The sequence below is a fragment of the Platalea leucorodia genome, assembly GCF_965183815.1.
Source record: "Platalea leucorodia genome assembly, chromosome: 1".
Classification (NCBI taxonomy): Eukaryota; Metazoa; Chordata; class Aves; order Pelecaniformes; family Threskiornithidae; genus Platalea; species Platalea leucorodia.
Genome location: NC_138823.1, coordinates 24,951,149 through 24,976,783, shown reverse-complemented (window position 1 = coordinate 24,976,783; position 25,635 = coordinate 24,951,149). Strand labels below are relative to the sequence as shown.

Below are 25,635 nucleotides of genomic sequence, written 5' to 3'. Positions count from 1 at the left end.
GTGGTAGCTGCGCCGCGCGCATACGCGGTGCTCAGGCTCGGGCGGCCGCGTGTGGCAGGCGTAGGCCGCGCCGCGGGTGCGTACCGGGACGCTGCCGGTGGCCCCTCCGCTCGCCAGCCCCTGCCCGCCTCCTCGCCCCGCTACGGAGAGGCCGAGCAGCCGCCGCCGGGCGCCTGAGGCCTGCCTGAGGGGCGGGTTGGTGTGACCCTCCTCTCCGCACGCAGCCCGGGCCCTGCCGGAGATGTCCGGGGCGAGGCAGAAGAAGCAGGCCAAGAAGATGAGGAACCAGCCGGTCAGCATCACCCTTCCCGGAGAGCCGGGGCCCTTCCTCGGCGGCGGGAGCAGAGCATCCCTGTCCCCAGGTACGGCTGGGGGACCCCCTATCCAGGCCCGGGGTGGGTGAAGGTGGAGAGGCTGTGTGTCGTCCCCCCGCCCAGGGCTGGGTGTCCCCCGCCCAGGGCTGCGTGTCCCCGTCTCCTCAGGGCTGGGTGTCCCCCACCCAGGACTGGGTGTCCCTGTCTCCTCAGGGCTGCGTGTCCCCCACCCAGGACTGGGTGTCCCCATCTCCTCAGGGCTGGGTGTCCCCCCCCAGGACTGGGTGTCCCCGTCTCCTCAGGGTTGGGTTCCCCCCCCAGGACTGGGTGTCCCCGTCTCCTCAGCCCCGGCGGCCAGCGAGGCGTACCCAGTGTGGGAACACCCTGGGGCTTCGTCCCCTGCCGTTGACTTCTTTAGCCCTGGTTCTGCCACAACTCTCGTTAGTACGTGCTTCTCTGTATCATCCCTTCGATTACACAAGTCCCTATCTGCCCGCTGCGGTTTCTAGTCTTAAAATGAATTTGGATGTTGTACCCCGTCCAGCGACCTCCCTTCTCTTTCTGTCAGAGCTAGGAGCCACTGGAGGAGCTGATTAAGCCTGCAGGCCCTGTGATAAATGCACTGTTTTTCAATCGGATCAGCATGCCTGACCAATTTGCCTTTTGGCGCTTGTGGCTCCTATATCTATGGAAGAGCACTGGCAGGAGGCAGCAGGGTGTTTCGCTAAAATGGCAGCGTTGCTAGGTCATTGCTGGAGCATTTCTGTACACAGGTAACCTTTGCAGCTGAAGACTGAAGTATCCTGTCAACCTGTATGCCGGATGGGTGTTTCGACCAGCATCCTGTATGCTTCAATCAGACTTCGATTTCCACCCCCACCCCCCCATTTCATGTTTTTATTTTGTTACCTATATTATTTCTGGAAAAACAAGCACACATGAGAGCAGGGCCTGTTACTGTGAGGCCTTCAGAAGTTGACAGATTACATCTTGTGGTTGAACAAAAAAATGCTGAGGTGTCACTGCATGTTTGGGTGACCGAAAAGTTCCTAAGCAGACAGAATGACATAGCAAATTATGGTCAGCCCTGTCTGAAGATTTTGGAATATCGTTAAAGGAGTACTGCCAAATTAAACACAGTTGTCTAACTTTCTTTGTAGCAGGGAACTTCTAAGATTACGTGGTTATGGTTTTCTGTCCTGTTGAATAGTATGGGTTTTCATCTGTATGAAATTCTTCTGTAGCGTTAGTGAGTATCTCGGGTTTATAGGGCTATTTGGTAGAAGCAGGAAAGAAAAAAATCTAGGTATGTGTTATAAACTATGGATCTACATAGTACCTGAAATAATTTTTTTTAGATATGAAGTCAGTCACTGTCTTTTGAAATACTCTTCCGTCTTCTGATTAAAATAGTTAGTTCCTCCATTCTTAGGCTAACTTGATAGTGAAAGGATGTTTTTGTGATATGAGTTAATTGCTGTCCACTTACCCTCCCACGACTGACTTGGGAGTAGGTCTACACAGGTTTGCTGACTCAGGCAGCATCCATCTCTCTCTCCCAGCTGTTTCCTTCTCACCTTCACCTTACAGTCTGGACAGTGCTGCTCTCAGCCATGTGGAGAACCCAGATCAGGGAGTTATTCCCCATAAAAACTAACATCTGTTTCCACCCCAAATTATTTTTTCATCTGAATTTACTGCAGTTCTGTGTGATGTGTGGTTGCATTGGGGCTGCAACAGCACTACTGCTGAACATAAAACTTGAGCTTCATGTTTACTTTAAATGGAAAAAGGAGGTTCCTTGACATTTTAAGTTCACATGAACTGAGGCTGCTGAAGGTGAATCTGCTCCTGGCTGTTCCTCATGCCAATGATAGCATTTTTGGGACAATGTGATAGGCTTGCTTAAGAAGCTGATCAACCTGAAGACTGATTTTTTTAATCCCTTACCCCATTTCTCCTGATGCGCAGGTTGATTTTCACTAGAGGAGCTCCCTGAATTGTATGGCCCTGTGTTCCTTCAAGCAGTCATCTTGATGCAGTGGGTGGGGTGGTGGGAATGGCTGTCTTGGCCCTTTTTAGTCCAGTTGTCCAGCATGAGCTGCCTGAGAACCATATCTCAAGTTGTACTAGAAATCCTAACCAAGACTTAACTGAATAGCTTGAATATAAACGAATCTTTAAATATGGGCTTCTCTTAAACTTGAAGTACTGTTAGGCACTTGTCAGTCTTGAAAGGTATTTCTGTACCTTAGGAAGCTTACTGTAGGCTTTAGTTATTTAATTTCAATATTGGTTTAAATGCCTGTACCAGTAAAGTAACTTACTGCACCAACATATATGTATCATGCTTACCTTATTTATTGCTGTAACAGAAATACACATCAGTGAGACAAGAATACATTTGCTTATAGGAAAAAAAAATCAAGGGGCAAGAGGGAAAAATATTAACTTTGCTGGTTTGGTACTAAAACGCTGACTAGACAATAGTAAAAATCACTACTGATGTTGCATAGACTGACTTTAGTCAGGTCTTTCGTATTGGATCTAATAAGAGTATTGGAGGCAAAGTCTGGATTGGGTACCATTTTCAGAATGTGCAAAAGTTACTTAATCTGCTGCAGGCTTGCTGCAGGACAGTGCAAAATTTTTATTTCTTCCTATAAAAAATAACTTAATTCTTCTGATTTCTGATGGCTTTTTCAGGTACTTATATTAAATATAATAGGAGGAACGTGCAATGCAATCTTAGGAGGAAAGACTGTGTATAGTTATCAGTTACTCAGACTGCTTTGCATTTCTGTTACCTCTTTTCATCTTTAAACCCTCCAGGAGATGTTCGTTCTGAGCAGCAGTATCAGCAGCAGAAATTTTCGAATCAGTCATCTGGGCCTTCTTACAGGAAAGACCAGTATTTTCCAAAAGGGCAAAACAGAGGAGAGAGAGGCAGAGGAAGAGGAGGATGGCAAGGAGGATGCCAGAATGTTTCTGAGGAAATGCCGAAATACATAACAGGTTTGTATATAAGAAAAAGGTCATAATTTATAAATTCAGGGCAACTTGCTGGTGAGTAAAGTTGCTGTCTGTCCTTGGTTTTGTGCAAGAGCAAAAGTGAGAACTGATGCTATGTTCTTCTGTTTTTCTTAATTTTCTCCAAAATACAGAAGTAGTTGTGTACTGGAATGAATGACCAGCTGTTGTTCAATGAGTCCTTTCAGACTTCTGAGTTGAAAAGTTGCACTTGTAATGAGGGATATGCATTTTGGTTTCTGTTTGCCAGCAAAATGAGTACTGACAGTCATCTGCTTTTAATGTAGCCAGTGAAACTGATGTGAGTTAAAGACAACTTTTCATCTAACAGAACGTTTATATAGGAGAGCAGATAAGCATTTTAAAATGTGGCGGTGCGCTGATAGTAGATACACTTCCATAAGCATAAAACAAGACCGATGTCTGGATATTTTATTTGATTATTTAAAAGGGTCTGTAATATGATTACTGCTTCCTTTTTTTTTCCCCTGCTGAAGTTTTTTCATCTCTCTGAATACCATCTGAAAAGATTGCCACTCTAATTTAATAAAGAAGTACTTAATGCAAATAGGACTTGTTGGTTTTACCACGGCTTTGGGATTCATTCATGTATGAGTATTTGCTTAACCGTATCTGTAAGCTTGAGAATATCTAAAGAATTGAAATTTCTTCAGTAATAGTGTACAGTATTTACTTTTATCTCAAGAAGTCATTAGACTGATATACTAGGAATACTCTGCTGGAATTCAGTAATTTATGTACAGTGTCCCCTTCTTTGATTTTTGCCATTTGTCATGCTCTGATGCAGTTCTTTTCGTTCCAGTGTCTACCTTTGCTCAAGCTCGTGCTGCTGAGATCAATGCCATGTTGAAAGCAGTTACGCAGAAGTCTTCAAACTCTCTAGTTTTCCAGACTCTACCTAGGCATATGCGAAGGCGAGCTATGAGTCACAATATTAAACGCCTACCCAGGCGGCTCCAAGAGATTGCCAGGAAAGAGGTATAAGTGTGTTTTATAGCATTTGATAGACTGTATAGTGGGCATAGTTAATGCACAATGTTCAGCTGTACATTTATTAATGTTCAGACCTGAGCTTATGTGCAAAACTTCCTTGTGTACACCGGTTCTGAAACTTTGACTGACATTTGGATTCAAAATGCAGGAACACCACAGTTGTAGATGGTAGCTCAAGTAGATCTCACCAACCACTTGGCTTTGTGATTATTGGACATCTTGAAAAGTTATTAGAGTAGTGATGATAAAAGGGCCCACTGCAGGAGGGGTTGTTCAGGCAGTGCGTTAGTCCCAGGTGATCCAGGAGTCCTCGGTAACACCTGTTTGCCTTGCACCCCACCACAGCTGTAGGGTGTGACCCTGCTGGCCTCAAGCCAGCATAGCCCGTTTGTGACTGACACGATGGTTCATGTGTTATAGCTCAAACGTGGGAGGTACGCTGGAGTTGTTGGCAGGCTGCGTGCAGCTTAAGACTTACTGATCAACTCTTCCTTGTTGCTTATGAAATGCTCTCATTTTGTGGCAGCATCTCAATGTTTAGTCGGAATGCTGCTATGGAGTTACTTGCTCCTTACCCACTGTGGCCTTCCTGTGTGGTTTTTTTTTTTTTTTAAAAATGGGTTCAGCAGGATTTTACTGTGAAATGATCTGTCTGATGTTTGGCATTGATCACTTTACCATCTCTAGACGCTTCTTAAAGTGATCAAGTGAGTTTGCTTGGTAAGTTTTCTATGTATCAAGGTTGACTGCTTAACATATTTCTTGCATTCTTTTTTCCCTTGCATTATCTTTTTTAAGTTCTTTGAGACCTTACCCCCTCCACCTGGAGTTCCTGAAGATAATTGTTCATGATTCAGAAATTGCTTCAGGTATTTCCACACGTGTTCCTTAGGGCGTGTTTTATTGGATCTTCATAACCTGTGTCTCTTCTTTTGCTGCTCTGGCTGGCATTCTTTTTGCTTTGTTAGCCATGACAAGAGATGCAATTTGGCCTGTTTTCTGAGAACTGAAGGAAGAAGGCATGCGCTCTTTTGCGTAGTTAGTTATGTACTCTATCTTTGTTAAATAATCTAGACTTCTTTAATGTTTATGCTTGGTTCTTTTGTTTCCTGCTTTTTTAACTCCTTTCACGTGATAGCCTTTCTAACTTCTCTGTACATGCTCACACTTATTCTCCCATCCTTATTTCCAGTCCTTGTACGATTCCTGAATTTTTGGGATTATTTAATTGGCCCTGGTGCAGCTGTGTTTCTTATGCTATGTTTTTCTCTCCTCAGGTCTTTTGGTGTAGTTTGTGTCTTTGCACAGGCTGTTTTGTTTCATGTTTTCTTGCAGTTTGTCATACCTCCTGAGCTATTTCCTTTTGTAAAGGTTCTGCCTATTACTTTTCAGTGTTTGAACTCTGCTTCTTCAAAGTTAACTGTTCTGATTCTGCTGCATTTTCTTCCTTTTTCTTAGATGCTTTATCGTGACCATTTTCATCCAAACATTTACCTGGACCATCTCTTAGCTCTTCATAAGCTTAAAGACATAAATTTTTCCTCTGCAATACCACATCCCTTTTTCTCCAATTGTCTTTCTGAATGAATCGGTCACATACCATTGATCCAGTGGCTTATATTGCCTACTCTGTGGTGGAATGATGGGTCTGATGGGAACACATTTTATTTTTTTGTGCATTTCTGCTTTGAGGTCATGGTTTGCTTCAGTGTTTTCTCTGCTCTTGGCAGTGATCTTCTAGCATTCTCATTCCTTTGCTGTTCTTACAACCAGTGGTCTGTTGTCAGCTATTCCTTCGTGAGCTTACAAAGTACATCCTAAGAATTTTTCTGTGTGTCTTATAGTCCCTATTTCTTTCTACCACTTCTCTTCACAAAAAGACAAATCAAACTGATTGAGAGAGTCAAGCCTTCCTCTCCAGCCATGCATTCACCTGTAATATAATTCAGACCTTGACTGGGTATTTATCAAGAATTTCACCAAGACATCACCACGGTCCTTTGCTGTTTGCTTCTAGGCGTTGTAGAATCCTTAGGGTCCTACCTGGCAGTCTGAGAGTCCCTACTGCTTCTGTACAAGCTCATATCTCCACGTGTTCCTAATGTCATGTTCATTTGTTCATGTGGATATATTGATGCTGGGCAAAAACTTGGGAAATAGCAGATCTTACTGTTCACTGGTGATTTTCTGAATGTGTCTGAGGATTTTGGTTTATCTATGGGTTCCAGTCAAACCTTGATGCACTTGTGTGGATGGGGCTTGTGTATAAAGTTTAAAAGTGTTAGTTAGCCTCAAGAATTACGGAGAACTAACATCAGAATAAAGTATAACGTAATGCTAGTGCTTCCTGTATCCTTATACATGCCAGCCTTTTTCTTCTACAGAAGTTTGTCCTTTTGAGATTTACTTCAATATCCTCTCTTTTAAAAACAGGCTGAGAAAGCTGTACATCAGAAAAAAGAACAGTCAAAGACTAAATGCCGCAAAGCTAGAAGGCGCCACATAAATTTGGTAGCAGAGTTTAATCGCAGGCAAAGGAAGAATATTTGGCTGGAAACGCATATTTGGCATGCAAAGAGATTTCATATGGTAAAGAAATGGGGATACTGTTTAGGAGATAGCCCTACGGAGAAGAGCTACAGGGCTTGCTACCGAGCCATGACAAAACACTGTCTTCTTCAGGTACCACATTTACTTCTGTTTTCTTTGTTATTTTGTCAAGGTGAAGTAATCAACTGTTCAGTTATAATGAATATTTCTGTCTCTTCGAAGTACTGTTATGTCAGCTGTTAATAACTGCTAAGTATGAAATGAGTGATTTCATAATTATAATGAAGGGTGGCAAGTATCGGAGAGAACAGGATGAACCTTTAGAAGAGTCTTAGTCTAACTATGACTAAAATACTACATCTTCAGTCTTCTCAAGAGCTAAGAGGTTCAGTGAATCCCTGCATCATCTTCCTGAGCAGGATGCTATTGAAGACAGGCACTTTTTGGTCTGTTGGTTTGAGAGGCAGGTTGGCCCTAAAACGAGTAATGCGTGACAGCTCTCCTATAACTAACAAGTTTAAGTTCAAAAAGAAAACTCATTTCTCTGTGACACAAATTTTAGTCAATGAAAAATTATTACTTCAGTGTAAATTGTGAAGCTGTGTCTGGTCCTTCCTTGCCAGGCTCACTTTCACGAGCTATTCTCACTTCACCACTATCCTGTTGTTTCAGGATTTATCATATTATTGTTGCCTGGAGTTGACTGGTAGAGAGAATGAGCTTCTGAAGCAACTTGCTCGAATATGTAGCACTGACGCAGGTAAATTTTATGTAGTTCAAAATGAAGTTAAGGTTCTGAATAGACTAAAGGATGACCCATCCTTTTCCTTTTTTAATATCCTACCAATCTCAGTAGTACTACCAGAGTTGATACTGAGTTGTGATTTTGGCTGAAAAACATAATTAAAATGTCTCATACTAGGACTAGACGTTCTTATTTTCAGTTGCTTATTAATAAACTAATTGTGGTACATGTTCTTTCTTTGATACCGTCCCAGCAGCCAGACTGAATTTCAATGTTTTCTTTTTTAAACAAGAGATTATTTTGGTTTTCGGTAAGTGTCGTCTTCTTTAGGATTAACATTTGAAGAGGCTTGTTGTCTGTCTGGAAGATTCGAGGGTTCCCTGAATCTTTACCGAGCAGATCGCTATCCTGAGGATATGCTTGGTCCTGTTACATTTATTTGGAAACCCAGGGATGGGTCTGAAAACAGACAGTTGTGGATCTGGATGCATCCAGCTCTCAAACAGGTATTTTTTTTCTTTATAGTTGAATTGTGATTTCTTAATGCATTGTACATTTTTAATGCTGAAGGTACCTTCTGAAAGGTGTAGAAGAGCTGGATGTAATACATGGCTTTAAGAATTTAAAGTTGGAAGACTGTCTGCTCTGACAATATTTATGTTCTGCAGCTTGTTTTTATGAAGCGTGGACAGAAGGTGCATGCCTCTGAGTTTTTTTAGTGTTTGAGCTTGTTAAGGTGTCACTTGCTTCAGGATACATTTGCAATATGATGTTGCTTGATTCACATCCTTCGCACTGGCACTCCCAACAGCCTAAGTTTGGTGTCATCACAGCTACTTATAATCTGATACTTAGCTATGAACTTTAAAATGCAAAAATAAATACAAGTAAAATTTTGTGCACAACAATTTTTCTTATGTTAATTTGAGTGAGAATAAATTCTTAGCAACATTCAGTATTGCTTTCAGCTCTTCATAGTAAGCCCTGGACTTCAGCAGAATGAACTTGATTCCCTTAGATCCATATAGGAAAATAAAATAGCAGAGTGTAATTCTTAAAACTGTACTTAAGCTTTACAATGCACTGCTTATCATCCTAATCCAAACTTTTCCTTTTTCTTAAGGACATGCTGAGAGAGTTAAAAGCAATTTTTCAGTGTTCAGAGCCTGAAGAAATCTATGTTCCTGAGCCTATTACAACGTCAATTCAAGAGGAAAAACAAATGGATGTTGTTCTGAGCCTTGGCAAGAAAAGAAAGAAGGAGGATAAAGAAGGAGAAAAAGCTGTGCCAGTGAAAAAAATAATTGGTGATGGCACTAGAGATCCATTCCAGTCCTACTCTTGGGTCTCCCAGACTACTGACATTGTGATCAGGTTTGTTCATAGTAGAGTCAGAAACTGTGACCCTTATCGGTTAATATAGCTGCATTCTGGCTTAACAGTACTGGGGGAAAAATTGTGTGTTGTACGATTGTACATTCACTTGAAATTTTCCTCTGCTTCAGTGACAGAACCATGGAGATTCTCAGATATCGGTTGATCGGCCCATTATCACACTCCGTCCTTACAGAGACCTTGAAAGCTGCTTCTCTCCAAACAGTAAGGAAATTGGCAGTTTGGATATTACTGTAATTTGTATCAGGTTTCTAGAATGTGGAAGCTTGCTTTTGCTACAAAGAATCATAAACTATCTAGCCTTGCTTAGTATAAAGGCTGACTTAGGTACTTCTGCTCTGTTAGCTTCTCTATATTGAGCCACTTGACTAACGCTGATCTTGGGAAGAACTCCTGTCTGGATTTTAAGTGGGGATAGGAAGAAAATAAAAGCAATGGTGCTGATGTGCAGGCTATGCAGTTTCTGCTGTAGTGATGTATTGTGCTGAGAGGTCCAGAATAATTCACATTCTCTTTCACAAATCATAGGTCATGTTTCTCGAGCAATGAGCTAGAGCACCTAGAGCTAAAGGGCAAGACATGTAAGGTATAGGAAATTTTTGTGTTTTCAATCAAATATGCAGTTTCTCCAGGATTTAGTATTTTGTCCACCTCTTTGCACATAACATCCTTGTGGTTTTAATGGGGCTTTTTTTGTGTCTTGCAGCAAACAGGATGAGGGCATGAAATCTCTGGCTTTCTGTAAGAAATAATTCATGACAGAATTAGGAAGCATTATGGATTTCTTTGTCTAATTTTGGAACACAGGTTAAACTGAACATCTTATTGGGGATTACTGTAAGGTGGAGTATAGGAGTAGACTGCATCAGAAAAAAATTATTTTGGTTTGAAACTTGAAGGGGAAGAAAGCAACCATAGTGATTAAGGCAAACTGAGAGTGAATTCATACTGATAGAAAATACTGAATGAGCACTTGAATTTAATCAGACATGTTGTTTTCCAGGAGATGGCAGATTCAGAGTCAGAACTGAATAACTGGTGGGTAGAAAACTGCAAGGACTCTGAAAAAGTATCTCTTCATCAACGTCAAAGTGCTATCTTTGAGCTATTAGAAGGTATTTGGGCATGTGGGTGCTATGGGAGGAAGGGGAAACTCTTAAACTCTAGTGGTCAAAACTGGCGTGCTAATAAGTTGACTTCGATTTGGAAGTGCTTATTTTTTCCTTGATCAAGAGAGTGATGCCACTGAGCATGTGCTTAGGTAATTATGGTGGCATGTCAAAGATTTGAGAAATGTTACATTAACTTTTTTTAAGGGAATTTTAATCCTCTGTGTAGTCCAAACTCTTAATAGATAAACTGAATCTTGTTTCTTATCTTCATGAACTTAGATTTGAGATTGCTGATGGGATATACAGTCTGACATATGCTCTTACTCTCTTACCCCCATACACACCAAATTAAGGCAATAAGTTGTACAGTACCTCCACAGATAAAATGGTAGGCTCCTCACCAAGGTGAAAGTATTACACCTTGCTTTATATATTTTTGTTTCTAATGAAGAGTTGTATATTTGGCTGAGTTGTAAAGTATCATAAAGTTAACAACATCTCACTTTCTAGCACTGAAGCAGGTAAGGAACTGGCTTTGGTAGATCTCACACTGTACTCGAGCTATCCAGTGTGAGGCAGTTAAGCAGAGATAAGATAAAACTTTTAAAAAACATTTTTTAATTTCCTTTCTCTGGAAGACAAGTACAAACCAAAGGTTGGTTGTTCTTTAAGAGATGTGCCAAATGCGAAGGATGTATTGAGTCTGTAAGTTGTGAGAATGACCTCACTTCTATGCTAAGCATAAATGTAATTGCAAACTAAGTCTTATGCTGCTATTGTTGTCTTTTGTTATTGGACATTTAACAAGCATTGGTGAGTTTTCAAAACATGTTAAATTGAGTACTCTGGATTGCTTCTCTGGGTTACCGTGATGTCACATCCCTGCAGGCAAAAATGCACAAAATAGTAGTGCAGAAAAAGATCACAACTTAAGTGGTGGTTTCATGGCAGTGTTCATCTGTGTATTTTTAAAGGGATAAGTTCACCATCAGAAATGCCACCAGGTACAATACTGGGCCTCACTGTTGGAGATCCTCGAGTCAATTTGCCAAAAACGAAGACAAAAGCCATGCCAGACTTTGAAAAATACCAAGGTAAAATGTCTTGCTTATATTATACTTCTCCTGGAACTGCCAAAGGCAAGAGAGTCAGTTTCTCTCTGTGCTTTTGTTCTCATTTACTGTCATCTTCTACTGATTGTCTCTTGCTGTTTTCCTCTAGCATTCGATTTCAGAATGTTTCCTTCCCCTTTCCACAGCTCCTGGCAGAACAGAAACAGATTGAAAGTTGCATAGGTTTTAGAACAGCAATTGTGAGGGAGGGACATGCACCAAAGCTGGTCTTGTGCTCAGTGGAAGCCTCTGTCTGACCATACAGATGATCCAGGTTCGAATCCTGGCAAGGCCAACCAGGTGCTAAAAGCTACTTAGTAAGTTTCTGTTTGGTGTTTAGTCTTCCTGATGCTCTTTATCTCTCCAAGAAGATATCTGCTGTTTCTGGTTTGTAGTCCTACAATGATGAAAGTTGAAATTCCACTGAAAAAAAATATTCCCATTGCAAGATCAGCATTTCAGATGGCCATGATGCTGGTTATGATAAAAAATGAAAAATGCAAGCATAACTTCTGAAACTTTCATTGCAATGCTGACTTACACAACATTTCAGTGCAAAATTCAAATTCAGTTGGGTTTGAATGTCCTTGAAAAATGTGCAAGAGCATATACAGTATACAGCGGGATTTGTGTACAGTGCTGTGTAGGCGTTTCCAATTAGGTTGACTGGACACAGACTGCCTCACCTGATATGAGAAACATAATAGCCAGCTAGCAAACGGTAGCAAATAGGACAAGTTGAAGGTTCCAGAGACTTGAAAATACTTCATTTCCTTGGTGGTGTGTTTGCAAGACGCTAGAAGAATCTAGCCTCACTTTTCACTTAAATCAGGTTGAACGCCTATTTCAGTTACTGTCTTTTAGCTCTTTGCACAACTCTGTTTTTTGGATTTTCTTACATCCTCCTGTTCTACCCTCTGTATCTAGAACAGTCTTTCTCCTGTTAATTAGTTCTGCTCAGCTAACTTTCTCATCATTAATGTTCCTGTTGGAAATGCTGCAGCATACATGACCTCTACTTTGGTTCCTTCCTGTTGAGAAGTAAGGTGAGCTATATAGCACTTGTTTACAGATACTGGTTTGAGCTGGTAGAGGAGTTAGCAACTACAAGAAGTAATTTGGCTCCCTTCATTCTGCTTGTCATGTCTGTGAAGATGTGTTCAAGAAGGCAAGATCAGCAGAAGGCATCTGGGCATTGGAAATGTCTCATAGTAGTTTCTGTCCCGCTGCCAGAGATGGTTGTCCCTCAGGAAGGAGGGCCATGGTAAAGAGGTAATGATGTAAGAGAGGGAGTCAAGAGGAAGAAAATACCGGCGCCTTTTTTTCCTTTGGCTGGCTCAAAATGGCAAGATCTTTCTACTTGGTGTTATCCTTCACTTGCAAAAAATTTTCTAAACCAGAAACATTCAGAAAATCTGGTGTTGCTTTCTGGTTCCTTTCTGAATGTTTTTTTGTTTCATCATGAACTTAAAACTGCATCTGCCCTCTCTGACTTTTATTCGGAGAAGGTCCTTGATCAGCTAGCAAGGAAAGGTAAACTGCATGATACCTTGTAATTTAGGTTCTGCTAAAGGACTTGTGTTACACAGGCACATCACTACTAAATAAGTTGAGTAGGCAAGATAGACAATACAGCTGTCTTCTAGTAGAAAATCAAAAGGACATCATGGTAAGGGAGTAGAAAAGGAGAGGCCAGCCCTCCTACAAGAAGCAGGTAAGGAGAGAATACAGGGAACTAACGGTTCAGCAGGGAAGTGGCTGCTGTTTTCCCTGTTTCCCACCTGAGTGACTTCCTAATGCTGTGTGGGAAGAGTTACAGGATCATTCAGCATCTCCTGCATACCTATTACATGTGCAGTGGGGGAATCCTATGCCGTGGTAGTTCCTCTCTCCTACCTGAGAAACTCAAGACTGAGGTGTAACTGCCACTCTGCTGTCTCCCTCATTGAGTATTCCTAGGTGTTAGTTGGAAAGAGAGACTATTGTCACTCTCCAAAGTCTGTCGTTCCTAACCTAATTTTGTCATTGGCTGTATGACAGCTACTACCTGTGCTATATCTCTGCCTTAACAGGCCTCCTTGTTCAAGTAGTTAAGAGCAGAGAAGTTATATTTTTTTTCAATACGTCTAGAAAATTAATCCATGTTAGATTATTAAACTCAGATACTTCTATAATTTTCTAGTCAGGCGAAAGCATTCAAGTGCACTTAATTCTTGGTGTTTTTAAAAGAAAAAGTAAAATTGCATATGTATTAATAAGAGGAAGTCTAAACATAATCAGTGCCGAATGTATTTTATGTCTAATCTGTTCTCTCTCTGCAAGCATTATGCTTTATTGCCACTATTTACTGTTTCAGGACCTGTTATAAGGTCTTCCTGAATTCTGTCAGCTTAGTTTGTAATCTTGGAGCGTGGGGTCTTGTTGCATATTTCACTGCCTCTATACACGAATTAGATTTATTCCTTTTTCCTCTAAGCCTCCTTGATTGCCTGGCAAGTTTGCAGGAGTTAAAAAATCAGTTAAATATATGAAGGAGAACCTGTTGAGGGCTGCTCAGTGCAAAAGGATCACCATTAACTGAAGAAGGCTGTAAGCCACAAGTGGCTAGGAACTGGCAGAGTGAGGAAATGCAACACTACGTACTGATTCAAGTGTTGTACTCTTCCCCAGGACCCTGTTATTGGCCATACTTGGAGTCAGATTACTGAAATATCCAGCAAGAATTTAATCAAAAGCAATATATTCCCAAAGATTATTCTAGTTTGATTTAGCCCTTTTGCCAGCATTTTTCCAACCAGTTCTGTCCCCTCGTTCTACTGGTTCTTTTCATAGAATCATAGAATTGTTAAGGTTGGAGAAGACCCTTAAGATCATCAAATCCAACTGTTAACCTAACACTGCCAAGTCCACCACTAAACCATGTCCCTTTTTGCCAAGAGTGACCCAGGAATGGAGACTATCCTCCTCTTCAGTTTTTTGAAGGGCGATTTGTTTAACCAAAAAAGGAAGGAATTTAATCATGGTACGTAGTATACATCACTACAGCAATAGTATTACCAACAGTTCCCCAGTTACACCCATCCAAAAAAAAGTTAGACTTTTCTAAGATCTGTAATTCCATTTGGGTGGTATTAATTTGCCCCTTCTGTAAGAAGAAATCTTTTTATGAGCTTTAGAACTACATGAACTTTCTGAGCCTTGGTTTTGATGTAACCTTGCTCAGATGTGGTAATATAGTGAGCTGATCTTTATTTAAGAAATTTTAGTAATCATTTGTTTGCCTTAATGACATGTCATGTTGATTGAGCAATAAAAAAGAACCCTTGCTGTGTTCCACACTTTTTTCCCCTTTTTGCTTCCTGGGCATTCAAATACTTTTAGGATTAGTATTAGTAAGATTGAAGTGGCACTGCATATGTTAGCATATTCTGTATATGCTTTAGCCTCTCTTGTTCTTTAATGTTATATGAAAGCTAACTCATTTTCTTAGGAAATCTTTACTAATTTAAAGATGCATTGTTTGTCAAATGAGTGAATAGTTTAGGTAAGTTACAGCCATCATCTTTGCTTGTGGATTGTCATACATGGAATGTGTGAAATGATACACATCTGTCCGTATCCCTTTTTTTTTTTTTCCAAAATGCTGTTCTAAGATATGCCTGTGTAGTTTTCCCCTGTGAGTGACATGCTAACAAATCAAAGGTAATTTCAGTCTTTCCCAGTTACTCTGACTCCTGAATGCATATGCGTGTGTGCAAGCTGTGTGTTATAGACACATGCTGATGGGATTTAATCAAAAGACCGTCCTCACTTCTGCAGGCTGGGGGATAGAAAGTTTGTGAATAAATCGCATTTCACTGCCTTCTCAGCAGATTTATGCCTTCTGGAAATCAAGACTCCCAGTAAGCAGTCAGTGCTTACATGACTGCAAATTAGTGCTGTCTTTTCTCCATTTTAAAGTATGCTTCTGACATTTGATGATAGGCTTTTACTGTCTTCTGTGGGAGAATATGAATTCCACTGCCTTAAAAACCGCTCAACACGGAGCATGGTGGAGCTTTTAAACAATCAGTGAATGAGATGCATAGAAGGAGAACGCATCATGAAAGATAAGTGAGCTAAATTTCCTTCTGCAGACACAGAGCCCAAGTCCTTGCCTGGAAACTCACCTCTTGCAGAGGTTTAGGTATCTGGCATCAGTTTTCCTGGTACCACGCACCCCTGTGTACATATGGCTCTGAAACTGCTCCCTAGCCGTGCTTATATTTTTGCTTTTTCTGCTCTTTCCTCACAGAGGGAAGGAAAAATTTCATATAGAAGCACTCTTACTCTTAGGCCTGTCTTCTAAGACTGTTAAGATAATCAGCTATACAAATCAGAACAACAGCTTGAAATGGAACAAAATCATCCTCTATCTGCCGGTGTTTTCTAAGCACCAACCATTGACACCAGCAGAAGTAGATTATGTGCTGATTGTCGCTGAGCTTTGCGTGCTTAGTAGTACAACTCCCTATTTCCTATACTAGCTCTAACATCTTACTTCCACTATCATCAGCAATTTATTCATCAGTAGGGTTACTTCCCCAGCAATCTTAAAATGTGGACTGAAGAAGACAGGAGAGAGGTAAGAAATAAAGAAAGAGAACTGGTGTGAGAATTTGGGATTATGATTGGAATTATAGTATGCTTAGTAGAGAGATTAAATTCTCTCAGTGGGGATCAAGGAGAAAGAATGTACCAAGTTAGAAAAGGATATTTTAGGGTAGTGAGGGGGATATTGGATGGACTGTGGTGATTGAAAGAGACTGACTTAAAAGGGCTTTCTAAAGTGGAAAAAAAATACTCATGCCATTATAGAATATAGGAATTGTAAATAACTCCAAGAATATGACAGGGACAGACTGCCTAAACTGTGGTAATAGAAAGAAGTGATTAAAAAAAAAAATCAGAAAAAGTTACAGTGAGTAATTTACAGTTGAAGGAACTAGAACATGTTTACATAATTTAACATAAAGAGATTCTGGTGTTCACGAATTCTTTCTGTACAGAAGACGGAAAAGTCACTTTCCTTACCTTGTGTTTCCTTGTACTTATCTGCCCTTCCCCCTTGGTTATCTGTAAGAGTCAGGAAGGAATTCCCCAGCACCACTACACACAGTTTTGTCGCTGTCTTCTTCCTTTGAGGAACTGATATTTGCTGTATCTCCAGACAGAATGTGCTTTGCCTCTAGGAGTACTGAGCTCTTTTAGGTTCCTGCTCAGGTTCCTGTCCTTAATTTTTGGTCTGAGAAGGAATTCTTCTGGCTTAATTGTCAGGAAATTAGCAAGGATTTCCTTTTTAGTTGTCTCATTCTTAATTTGAAGGAATGCTACCCTAATCTGATAATTTCTTTTGTATTTCTTCCCCTCATGTAAATGTAACTCATGAGCAAGAATGCGTAGCAAGCCTCAGCTTAATAACACCATCAAACTGTCAGGAGTGCTGCCGTATTTAATATTTCTTTCGAAGGATTTTGCAACTCTTAATAATGGGGACATCTGAAAGACTGTAGACTTTAAATAAATAATTATTGCAATTACCTATTGTATTGTTAGTACCACTGAATAATCCATATCTTCTGTGCTCAAAGTCTTTGTCAACATTAACTGGAAAGATTAGCTGAATATTCTTTTGAAAGACTAAGTGATTTAAACAACAAAACAAAACCCATACTAGCTACTATAAAGAAAATTAACTCTATCCCAGCCAAAACCAGCACAAATATGTAAGACCTTGTAGATGACAAAATGACCACAGTCCCTGTAATTTTTAATCACAGAACTATTAATACGTTTGTTGTATTGTTTATTGGTAAGAATTATTTTACTTAAAATGTGGATCAGCATGCATTACATACTGTACACTGAAGGTTTTTAATCCATAGGTCACTAAAGGTAGGCATACATTTTCTCTGCTTTGGTTAGATTGCGGAGCTGAAGAAGAGAGAGGTTATTTAATACCTCAGTGGTCAGTTTTAAAGCTAGAAGTGTTACTTATCTTCAGTAATGCACACAACTGTTGGTCTTTGCAGACATAAGCAAAGAATAGTCCCTTCCTTGAAGTGCAGAGCCTGAAAAGATCCTGAGTGGGAAGCTAGTGCTAAATCAGTAGTTGCATGCTAGTCATATCCATAAAAATATTTCCTGTAGGTACGTTTCTTAAAGGTCATCCTCACTTCTCTTACAGGTTTACTTAGGCGGACTTATTTCAGGCTTTGTAGTGTTGCTTTTTCTGATTTTCACCAAACCTGTTGAGCTTCGCGCTTTGCCTGAAAGGCGAGATTCCAGAATATTAAAGGTGGCATGCTAAAGATGTAACTTACATTGCCAAAGGTGATGTCACTTGTAATAAGAAATGCCTGTTTGTAAGAGGATGCCAGGTTAATGCTTTTAAAACTAACAGTTTATTTCATATTTTGTATTTGGAAAAACATGTGATAGTAAGATATTGCAGTGATGCTTGTTAAGCTTTTAATAGTCTGTTTACGTAGTTGTCTGCTCATTGTACTTACGATAGTGGAGTGGTTTTGGTAATTTGATACTTAAGCCACAAAAATTGTTTGAATTTTGTTTGAAGGTTCTCTTCTTTTGTAGATAATGATAAAGTTAGGCAGCTGTACCTGGAGGGTGTACCTTTAGACTGTGCTCACAGCTTTATCTGGGACCAGGACATCTGCAAGAACGTCACTGAAAATAAAATCTCAGAGCAGGTAACTAAGAAAGTGGCTTGCCATGAAGAAAATGGCTAATGGTCCATAGAGTCCGTAGAGCGAGGCTCTTGAAACCTCTATAAATCCAAGAGCAGTAGTTTCCTAATGTCATAGTATCCAGCTGCTGAGTTGAAGTGTTTATTTTGTAGTCTTTGTGTAATGTTCTTGCACAACCGTTGTTCATGATTCAATTAAAAGAAGACTTTATTGGATTGTCTACAGGACTAAATAGTTGTAGGTTTATTTATGAGAAGGGTTTGGAATTGGATTTTCCTACATCACTTTGACTCATGTGCAGCAGATAAAAGGGATGAAGTGGCACAGGGAGGCTCTGGCCATTCATTCCTCAGTCATAGCCAGGATGATTCTCCTGACAAAAGAATTGTAGAAGTTGGAAGGAAATAAATCCCTCTGGTTCTGAACTGCAGCATGTGGTGTTGTGGGTATTCTGGGCAATACCTGTGACTTCTAGATAGCATTAAATGTGCTGTTACAGGTTTGAAATCGCCTGTCTTGACACTTCCATTGGCAATGGAGGAGCAACCCATAAAATGCATGGGTAAAATCGTGATATAGTCACAAGAGGTGATAAACTTTCAGCACCGTTGTAATAAAAAAGAGAAAATATTTGTACAGCAGAAACACCTCTCTAAACATTGTCTTTATGAAAATCAGTTTTGTGCTCTTTCAAATTGGCTGCCATAGTGTAAAAAAAGCAGAGTACTTACAAAATACTATGCTAGCGCATAACAGTTATCAGCACAGTGCTTTTGTATATGACAGTCTTCTTCATACTGTCATGAAGTGTAATGTTTACCTTATAAAACAGCTGATGCAGAAGGGACATGTAAAGAGGCAGTCTGATGGTCTGTTTTTTATAAATGTATTCTTAATGTGGTACAATGAAATATAACAACTGGTGACTGACAAAGCCTTGGTGCCCGCACGCTTTATGTGAAACTGTTTCGTGACCAAATGTTCTTCCCACCTACCTGGGTGTGGTTCAGATTTCCTCTGTGTATTGACACTGTCTGAAAGCACCTGTTCGGTCTAGTCTTGTGCACAAATCTATAAATATAAAGTTGCAATACATTTTTCTCCTTCTGTGCTATACATTGTTGCTCTGAGTTTCAGTACCTGCCCTCCATCAAGGTCTGTGGAAGTAAGAAGGGGAGAAAAAAGGTCCTTAATACTTTTTTCTAAAAACATTTTTCCTGCCTCAATGAAGGTCAGTTCAAACGTGTAGCATATTGCTAGTATATTTTTCCTAGTTACAAGCTCACCTCCTCTCTGTGTCTTGGAAGGGTATCTAGAAGAGGGAAGAATGGTTACTAACTTATGGGAAATGTCTCCTCCTTCTCAGGATTTAAACCATATGAGAGCTCAATTACTGGTACCTGGATCACACCTTGATTTGGGTCCTTGTGAATCTAAGATTCCCATACTGTTGGTGCAGCAGCCAGGGAAAATGGCTGGAGAAGATCGACCAGGATGGGGGAGTGGCTGGGATATCTATCTCCCAAAGGGCTGGGGCATGGCTTTCTGGATTCCTTTTGTAAGTGACTTTCATTGCAACTTGCAAGTAAATATGACAAATTATATAATTTGGTTCAAAAGAATTGATTTTAGAGAGTATACTTCACATTGTGTAACCAATTCACAATTACAGGATCAAAATCCCACTTTAAAAGAGAGTGTACGAACTGGTTGATGCAGAGGCTTGGTCTTAAAATCTTAAACAATCGCATTCCACACCTTCTGTTGGGTATAACTGTGCCCACATGGCTGTCTAAAGCAGGAAATCAGAGTGGAGAGTAAGGAGAGACAGCTGATGCTATAGCTCTTTGGTTTTGTGTCTCTAAGGGCATATGTCTCTCAAGAGAAATAATTTGGTGCCTGCTGCTAATGCATTTCCAGCTTGGCTATCTCCACCACTCTGTCAACAAATTGGTTGCCTCTGATTTGGGAAAGAGCTTGAAACACAAAGTTTGAGTTAAGCTTGAATACTTCTCTGGTGCCATTTGGAGCATCCTGCTTTGGATGTTTAGATGGCAGTTTTAATGTCTTTCTGCAGTTCAGTTTATGCTTTTGAATGTGCAGGGGGATTAATTGCAGTGATACCTATTGTACAGTTAAAATAAATTGGGCAGTGACTTTGTTGGAGTAGTATGACATTCCTGGCAATGTACAAGATCAGAACCTGTGAAATTCTCTTCAGTTTTATTGATAGTTTTTCAGAATTAAATTTAAAGAGCATGACTAACATTTTTGTTGAAATGAGCATCTAGAACTGTGAAAGCCATACTTAAATTTATTTTTTTTGAAAGCTAGAGTGATAAACTTTCCCTTTTCTAAAGCAGTAGCTTCTGGAGCATTAATGGTTTTTTTTTTCAGTTGGGAACCTGGAATCAGTACAAACACTGCTTTTTTTGGGGTTTGGTTTTTATAACAGATATATCGAGGTGTACGAGTCGGTGGCTTGCAAGAGGCTTTAAAGCATTCCGAATATCAAAGAACGCCTCACACTCCAAATGATTTCCCAGACTCCCAGGCGGGAATGCAGTTTGCCAAAGAACTGGAAACCAGTCTTCTTGAAAAATTCAGACGGTAATATTAACTTCAAAATTGATTGCAAGAATGAAACAAATGAATACTTCTTAAAATATTTCCTTAATTATCTGTTGTGTTCATTTAGTCTTGGACTTTATTAAGATCTTTCACTAGTGTTTTAAATCCTAATATTATAAAAAAGAAAAGAATCCTAGATGTATTTAACAGAAAAGCTCTGCTGAACAATGCATACAAATTAACTAAAACCTTCTATTCCCAGAGATATGCTCCGTTACAAGGCTGTAACAAGGCTGCATAACAATAAAATAAACAAAGCTATTTCAAACTTCCTTAGCAGCAAATGAGGGAGGAGGTAGGAGAAGGCAAAGGCAGAATATCAAAGTATGTACTAAGTGTTACAGAATGAAGTGAATGAAGAGGTATATTTCAGTGTCCACTTTTTAAATGCCAGGTATTCTGAAGTTTGCCTTCATCTTCACTACAATAAACACAGAACTCGTAACCATGAGTATGGGGTAGCTGGAGGTGTGCTCTGCACCACCTTGTGTTGGCTTCCCTTCCAGATAGGAGGGGGAAGTAGGAGAAGTTTAGAGGAAAAGGTGGTGGTGTCAGTCAGAGTAGACAGAAATACCCAGCATGGGTGAAAGGATATGGTGGTCAGAAATACAGCAGTGTTGTCGGGAAGTATAACTTTGAAATTCTTGCTCAATGAGATTGCGAAGGGAATGCACAGTTAACTTTCTGTTCTAAATACTTGGTTTTGAAAACAGAAAACATTATTAGACCAGCAGGACAAAGTAGGCAGCCTTTTGAAGTGCTAGGTACTGAATAAGGGCCCAGGAAACAAATATTCTTACGTACTTGATTTATCATTTAGACGTCCACCTGCAAAAAGAGCAAATTATGTCAAGCTGGGCACTCTGTCCCCTTTTCTCTGTCCTTGGGGGCAGCTGACGAAGAACTGGGAAGGAAGAATGAAAGCTTCAGGAGAATTTGTACATCCTTCTTCCCCACACCCTGAGTGCTGCACAACTGAAGGGCATAGCTTTTGTGATCCCAAAGCAGAGGTGGTCAAAGAAGCTTCCCCTGAGACTGGTGAGGTAGAGGAGACCATGGAAATCACAAGCTCGGAAGGTGTCTTAAAGACAGAGGAGGTTACAGGCACCCAAGACTTCGGTGAGAGAGGTGAAACTATGACAAGTGACTTTATTGTTCTCAGGTATGTCAAAATGATAGACACATGTGAGCTGTTATTCTTTATTGGGAATTATTGAATTGGGGAAAGGAAGAGCTCAGCCTTCATTATTAAGATGAGAGAATTATTTGATCCAAATAGAGTGAGAAGATTAAATAGTTTTGTTATGGATCAGGATTTGCTGTTGAGTGGAATTTTTTCTCCTGCTTTTCCCCAGCAAACTTGGTGACTAGATTGGCATATTCTGCCTGCTTCCAGGTGGATGAAGCTTTTAGAGGCTCATATTTGTGATTTTAAAACTGTTGCTATGTAAATCAGCTTGCATTCTCTTTTCTAATATATCATCACAGGTGGTTCTTGCACTACTTAATAAGGTCTATAAAGAAAATAAAGAATCCCCTGCATTCCAGTGCAACGCATGAGGGCAGCAACAGTGTTTGGAAAGTGCTTGAATGCAGGTCTTTCATTTTTATGTAGTTATCAGGGGAAGAAAACATTGGCAGTTCTGGACTGCATTAATGTCACTGAAGGTTTTAGAGCATTTGTGATTTAACAAGTTTTGGGGGTTTTAACAAGTAATGTCTCCTTCTGAAGAAATAGCCTTGCACATGAATTCCACTCACCCATGTTCTTTTTGTGCTCAGAGTGATAAACATACCAGCTTGGAAGGTTGCAGAAAGCCCCAGGGCTTTTTTTAATCATGCTCTTGCAAATATGCAGGGTGCTGGATTTCTGTTGTACTACTTGTTAATAACTATCCCTGATGTTTATGTTTAAAAATTTTTAATAGGAGTGAGAAACTACTAATGCAGTTATCAGCCTGGTGCTATCCTACTGCTGGAAAAGATAGGCGAGTCCGCCTTATTTCTCGACTGGGACAGAAGGAAATGACTGAAGACGTCTTTTGGCCAATCTTGATGAGCTATCCAAGGGCTCTTGTATGGGTCAACTTGTCTCTCTTGAGAAAGGGGAACCCTGAATTACATGCCATGATTTGCATCCCAACAGAAGATGACTTGCTGCATCTAAGCAAAGACAAACTCTTCTGTGGTCCTCAAGAACCTAAACATCGTGACATATTCAAGGACAAGGTACAGAAACTAAAAGAGGAGAAGAAGAAGAAGAAAAAGGATAACACAAAGGCTTTAGAAAGTGACCCCGTGAGTGTTCCAGATAAAGAAATGGCTGAGGAGCATGAAGATCTCATTCTTGGTCTTTGGCCAGACACTCTCCCAGATGTTACTTCCCACTGCTCCAGAACTCTCTTGGGATATGTCACTCGAGGGGATTTTTCATTGGCTGCAGGCTGTGGAGAAGCGCTGGGTTTTGTTAGCTTGACAGGGTTACTTTGTATGTTATACAAGCAGCCAGCAGATAAAAAAGGGCTTGTTTTGTTAAGAACTCCAGCATCTTTCCAGTACAGATTTGCAAGACTTACTATTGAGGTTTAAATATCATTGCAATGCAGTAGAATGCCAAAAATGCCAAAGAATGTCTGTTTTGTCTTCTGTGGCCTTTTTGATATGTCTCAAGTTTGAGGTGATTCTGAGCCCCAACAACATCTTGGAGGATTATGAAATAATTAGAAAGCTTTGTAGCATTATTCATGAAAATAACTAATGCATAAACAGACCTAATGTTACTTTGATGTCTGCATTGCTAAGGATTTCTAACAGTAACGCATCCATTATCCTGATCTTCTTTATCTCTAAAGAAGCGTATTGTTCATTTTTCACCTCAGAGCAGTGGATGCTATAAAAGTACACAGAAGATCATTATTTTCCTTTTAGAAATCTTTTGGTCAGATGGATTGTAACTTTCCAGTGCATCGTTCACCTGTAAGTGCATGCGATCTGGACCAGTGTATATAGCAAGTGGCTTTTCCTGATTCTTTGTGTCAGAATGCATGTGGCTGCAGTGGAACAGAGCTAAGTAGACAAATCTATTAAGAAAGCAGAAGGATACTTACTTTGGTGGAAAAGCTCTGTGCTCAAACGAAATGCAAATGAAATATAGCCCAGCTGTATAATCTTGAATTATAGCAGCTGGAGCTCTTAAATTGGAAAGCATATCAGTCTCTCTAGTCTGAGAGAGAAAAAACTCTATTTTTGAAAGGCAGTAAGCCTTCCAGATGCAAATTGTTGTTGGTGGGTCAGGATACATTTTCTATTAATAATAGGGGATATTTCGGTTCCTTAAAACACAAGGTTATTTTTGTATGGAATGGGCTAGGATTGAAGGTTTCTTCATTTTACTGTATGGTTTATGAATGTAGTTCAAATTCATAAAACTTGTATGCTGGAGGGGTGAGGGGAGAAAGGTGTTTGATTTGACTGGGGCGGTGTGGGTTGGTTGGTTGGTTTTGGTGTTTTGGTGTTTTGGTTTTTTTTTTTTTTAATGATAGCCTTAATCTTCTAGCCATTCTTGAGTTAAGCAGCTTGAAAACAAGTTTACAATAATACACTGTAGTTTAATAGCAGCATGACACAAATATATACCAGTTGGTAAAATTACCCTGAAACGATCATGTACAAATAAAAATCTAATCTATTCTTGATTTAGGAGTCTACTGACTTAAGCTTGATTCTTTAAGAAATTAAATGTGGATCAGTTAATGACTTAGTCTTTCGAAGTATCAGTCTGCAAATTAATTCCCTCATTCACAGTTTTGTTTGAAAAAGTCTTAGGTGAATAGATAAATGTTGTTTGGAGTTGTTTGTTGGAGGAAGGATTTAGAGTGCCTTACCTTCACAGTTATTAAAATTTAGGGCCATTGTTGGATTAAACGTGGCACACACATCCAGAAGGGGGGAGAACATCTCTGATCGCAAGGGAAGTATGGGAATTGGAGCTGGATTTTTTTTTTTAAGTCTTCAGAAGACTGATTTAAGAATCATGCACCAGTCGGGAGTTACAGCGGCACGTGGGACAGAAGATGCAGCCTCCAGCACATCTTGGACTATAGCTCCATGAGAAATCATGCCTAATGGCTCCAGCATCGCTCACCTTCCTTCGATGCACCTGATAAAGCACTCGTTGTCCCAGAAAGGTCCCGAGAAGCATCTGCGCAAAAGCCGGCAGATGGCCCTCGAGGAAAAAGCTTGGTGCTGCACAGGGCTGGGATTCACATGCTCCACGTTGTGTGACTGCGAGCGCTGCAGCCTGTAGGTACGTGTGAATAAGGAGCCCTTAAACGTTACAGTCTGGCTGCTCTGATCAAGTTCTCTTGGGGTAATAATCCTGGATTTAATGAACCTTTTGAATTGTGAGCCCAGTTGAAATATTTCTAGGATCAGAGTTTCCAGACCTGTGCTTCATGGGAAGAAAGGAGGGGAGGTGATGCTTATATGGCTTTTTCCCCGCTTTGCCTCCCTCATCTTCTTAGTAGATAGATATTTTCTTGCCTCACTAGACTGAGCTTGTATGTGAGAAAGAAAGAGAAGAAACCCCCCACCCAAGCTATCATTTTTTCTTTTCTGCTTGTAGATCTTTTGTTCACTGAATCTTTCCCAGGTTTTTATTTTTTTAAAAACATCTGGAGTCTTTTTTCTTTTCCTTCTATTGGTAATTTCTGCCAGGTTTTCATTTTGACACTTCCTGTTACTTTTCTTTGATTTCCATTCTCTATTTCTGATTTATGATCCTTCTCTCTGGTGAGCCAATGAACAGAAACTGGAATCCAAGTGCATCCTGTTCTGTATATCTTGTAATATTGTTACACAGTTGTTTTCCTTTAAGTCGATGATTTATGCCTTAAGACTTCACTCTCCTTGTAAAATGCACTGCAAGCCCGATAAGTTAAAAAATGTTCAAAACTCTCAGCCAAAGTTTGTCAGAAAAATAGTGTG

General features: G+C 40.1%; 1 protein-coding gene across 3 annotated transcripts; it reads left to right on the top strand.

Annotated features, from left to right (window-relative positions):
* Positions 1-9: 9 nt before the first annotated feature.
* POP1 (POP1 homolog, ribonuclease P/MRP subunit) lies at positions 10-24,097 on the top strand. Of its 3 annotated transcripts, XM_082328705.1 has the most exons (15): positions 10-362; positions 3,147-3,329; positions 4,168-4,343; positions 6,792-7,040; positions 7,581-7,668; positions 7,984-8,159; positions 8,777-9,027; positions 9,159-9,252; positions 10,052-10,163; positions 11,135-11,254; positions 17,906-18,021; positions 19,385-19,576; positions 20,474-20,628; positions 21,470-21,811; positions 22,578-24,097. In XM_082328705.1, exons 1-15 carry the CDS (start codon positions 242-244, stop codon positions 23,236-23,238), a joined length of 3,036 nt encoding a protein of 1,011 aa, XP_082184831.1. In that variant the 5' UTR covers positions 10-241; the 3' UTR covers positions 23,239-24,097. The 3 variants fall into 3 exon arrangements, with proteins under 3 accessions (XP_082184831.1, XP_082184832.1, XP_082184833.1); XM_082328706.1 differs by lacking the exon at positions 21,470-21,811; XM_082328707.1 differs by lacking the exons at positions 10-362; positions 3,147-3,329; positions 4,168-4,343 and adding an exon at positions 5,155-5,227.
* The last annotated feature ends 1,538 nt before the right edge of the window (positions 24,098-25,635 follow it).

What these genes read in the sequence shown, in the direction of transcription:
- POP1 (XM_082328705.1), top strand. Translation starts at nt 242, where the DNA reads ATGTCCGGGGCGAGGCAGAAGAAGCAGGCCAAGAAGATGAGGAACCAG. An exon ending in AATATGTAGCACTGACGCAG is followed by an intron (nt 7,669 to 7,983) that starts GTAAATTTTATG and finishes CGTCTTCTTTAG; the next exon opens with GATTAACATTTGAAGAGGCT. An exon ending in TATCTTTGAGCTATTAGAAG is followed by an intron (nt 10,164 to 11,134) that starts GTATTTGGGCAT and finishes GTATTTTTAAAG; the next exon opens with GGATAAGTTCACCATCAGAA.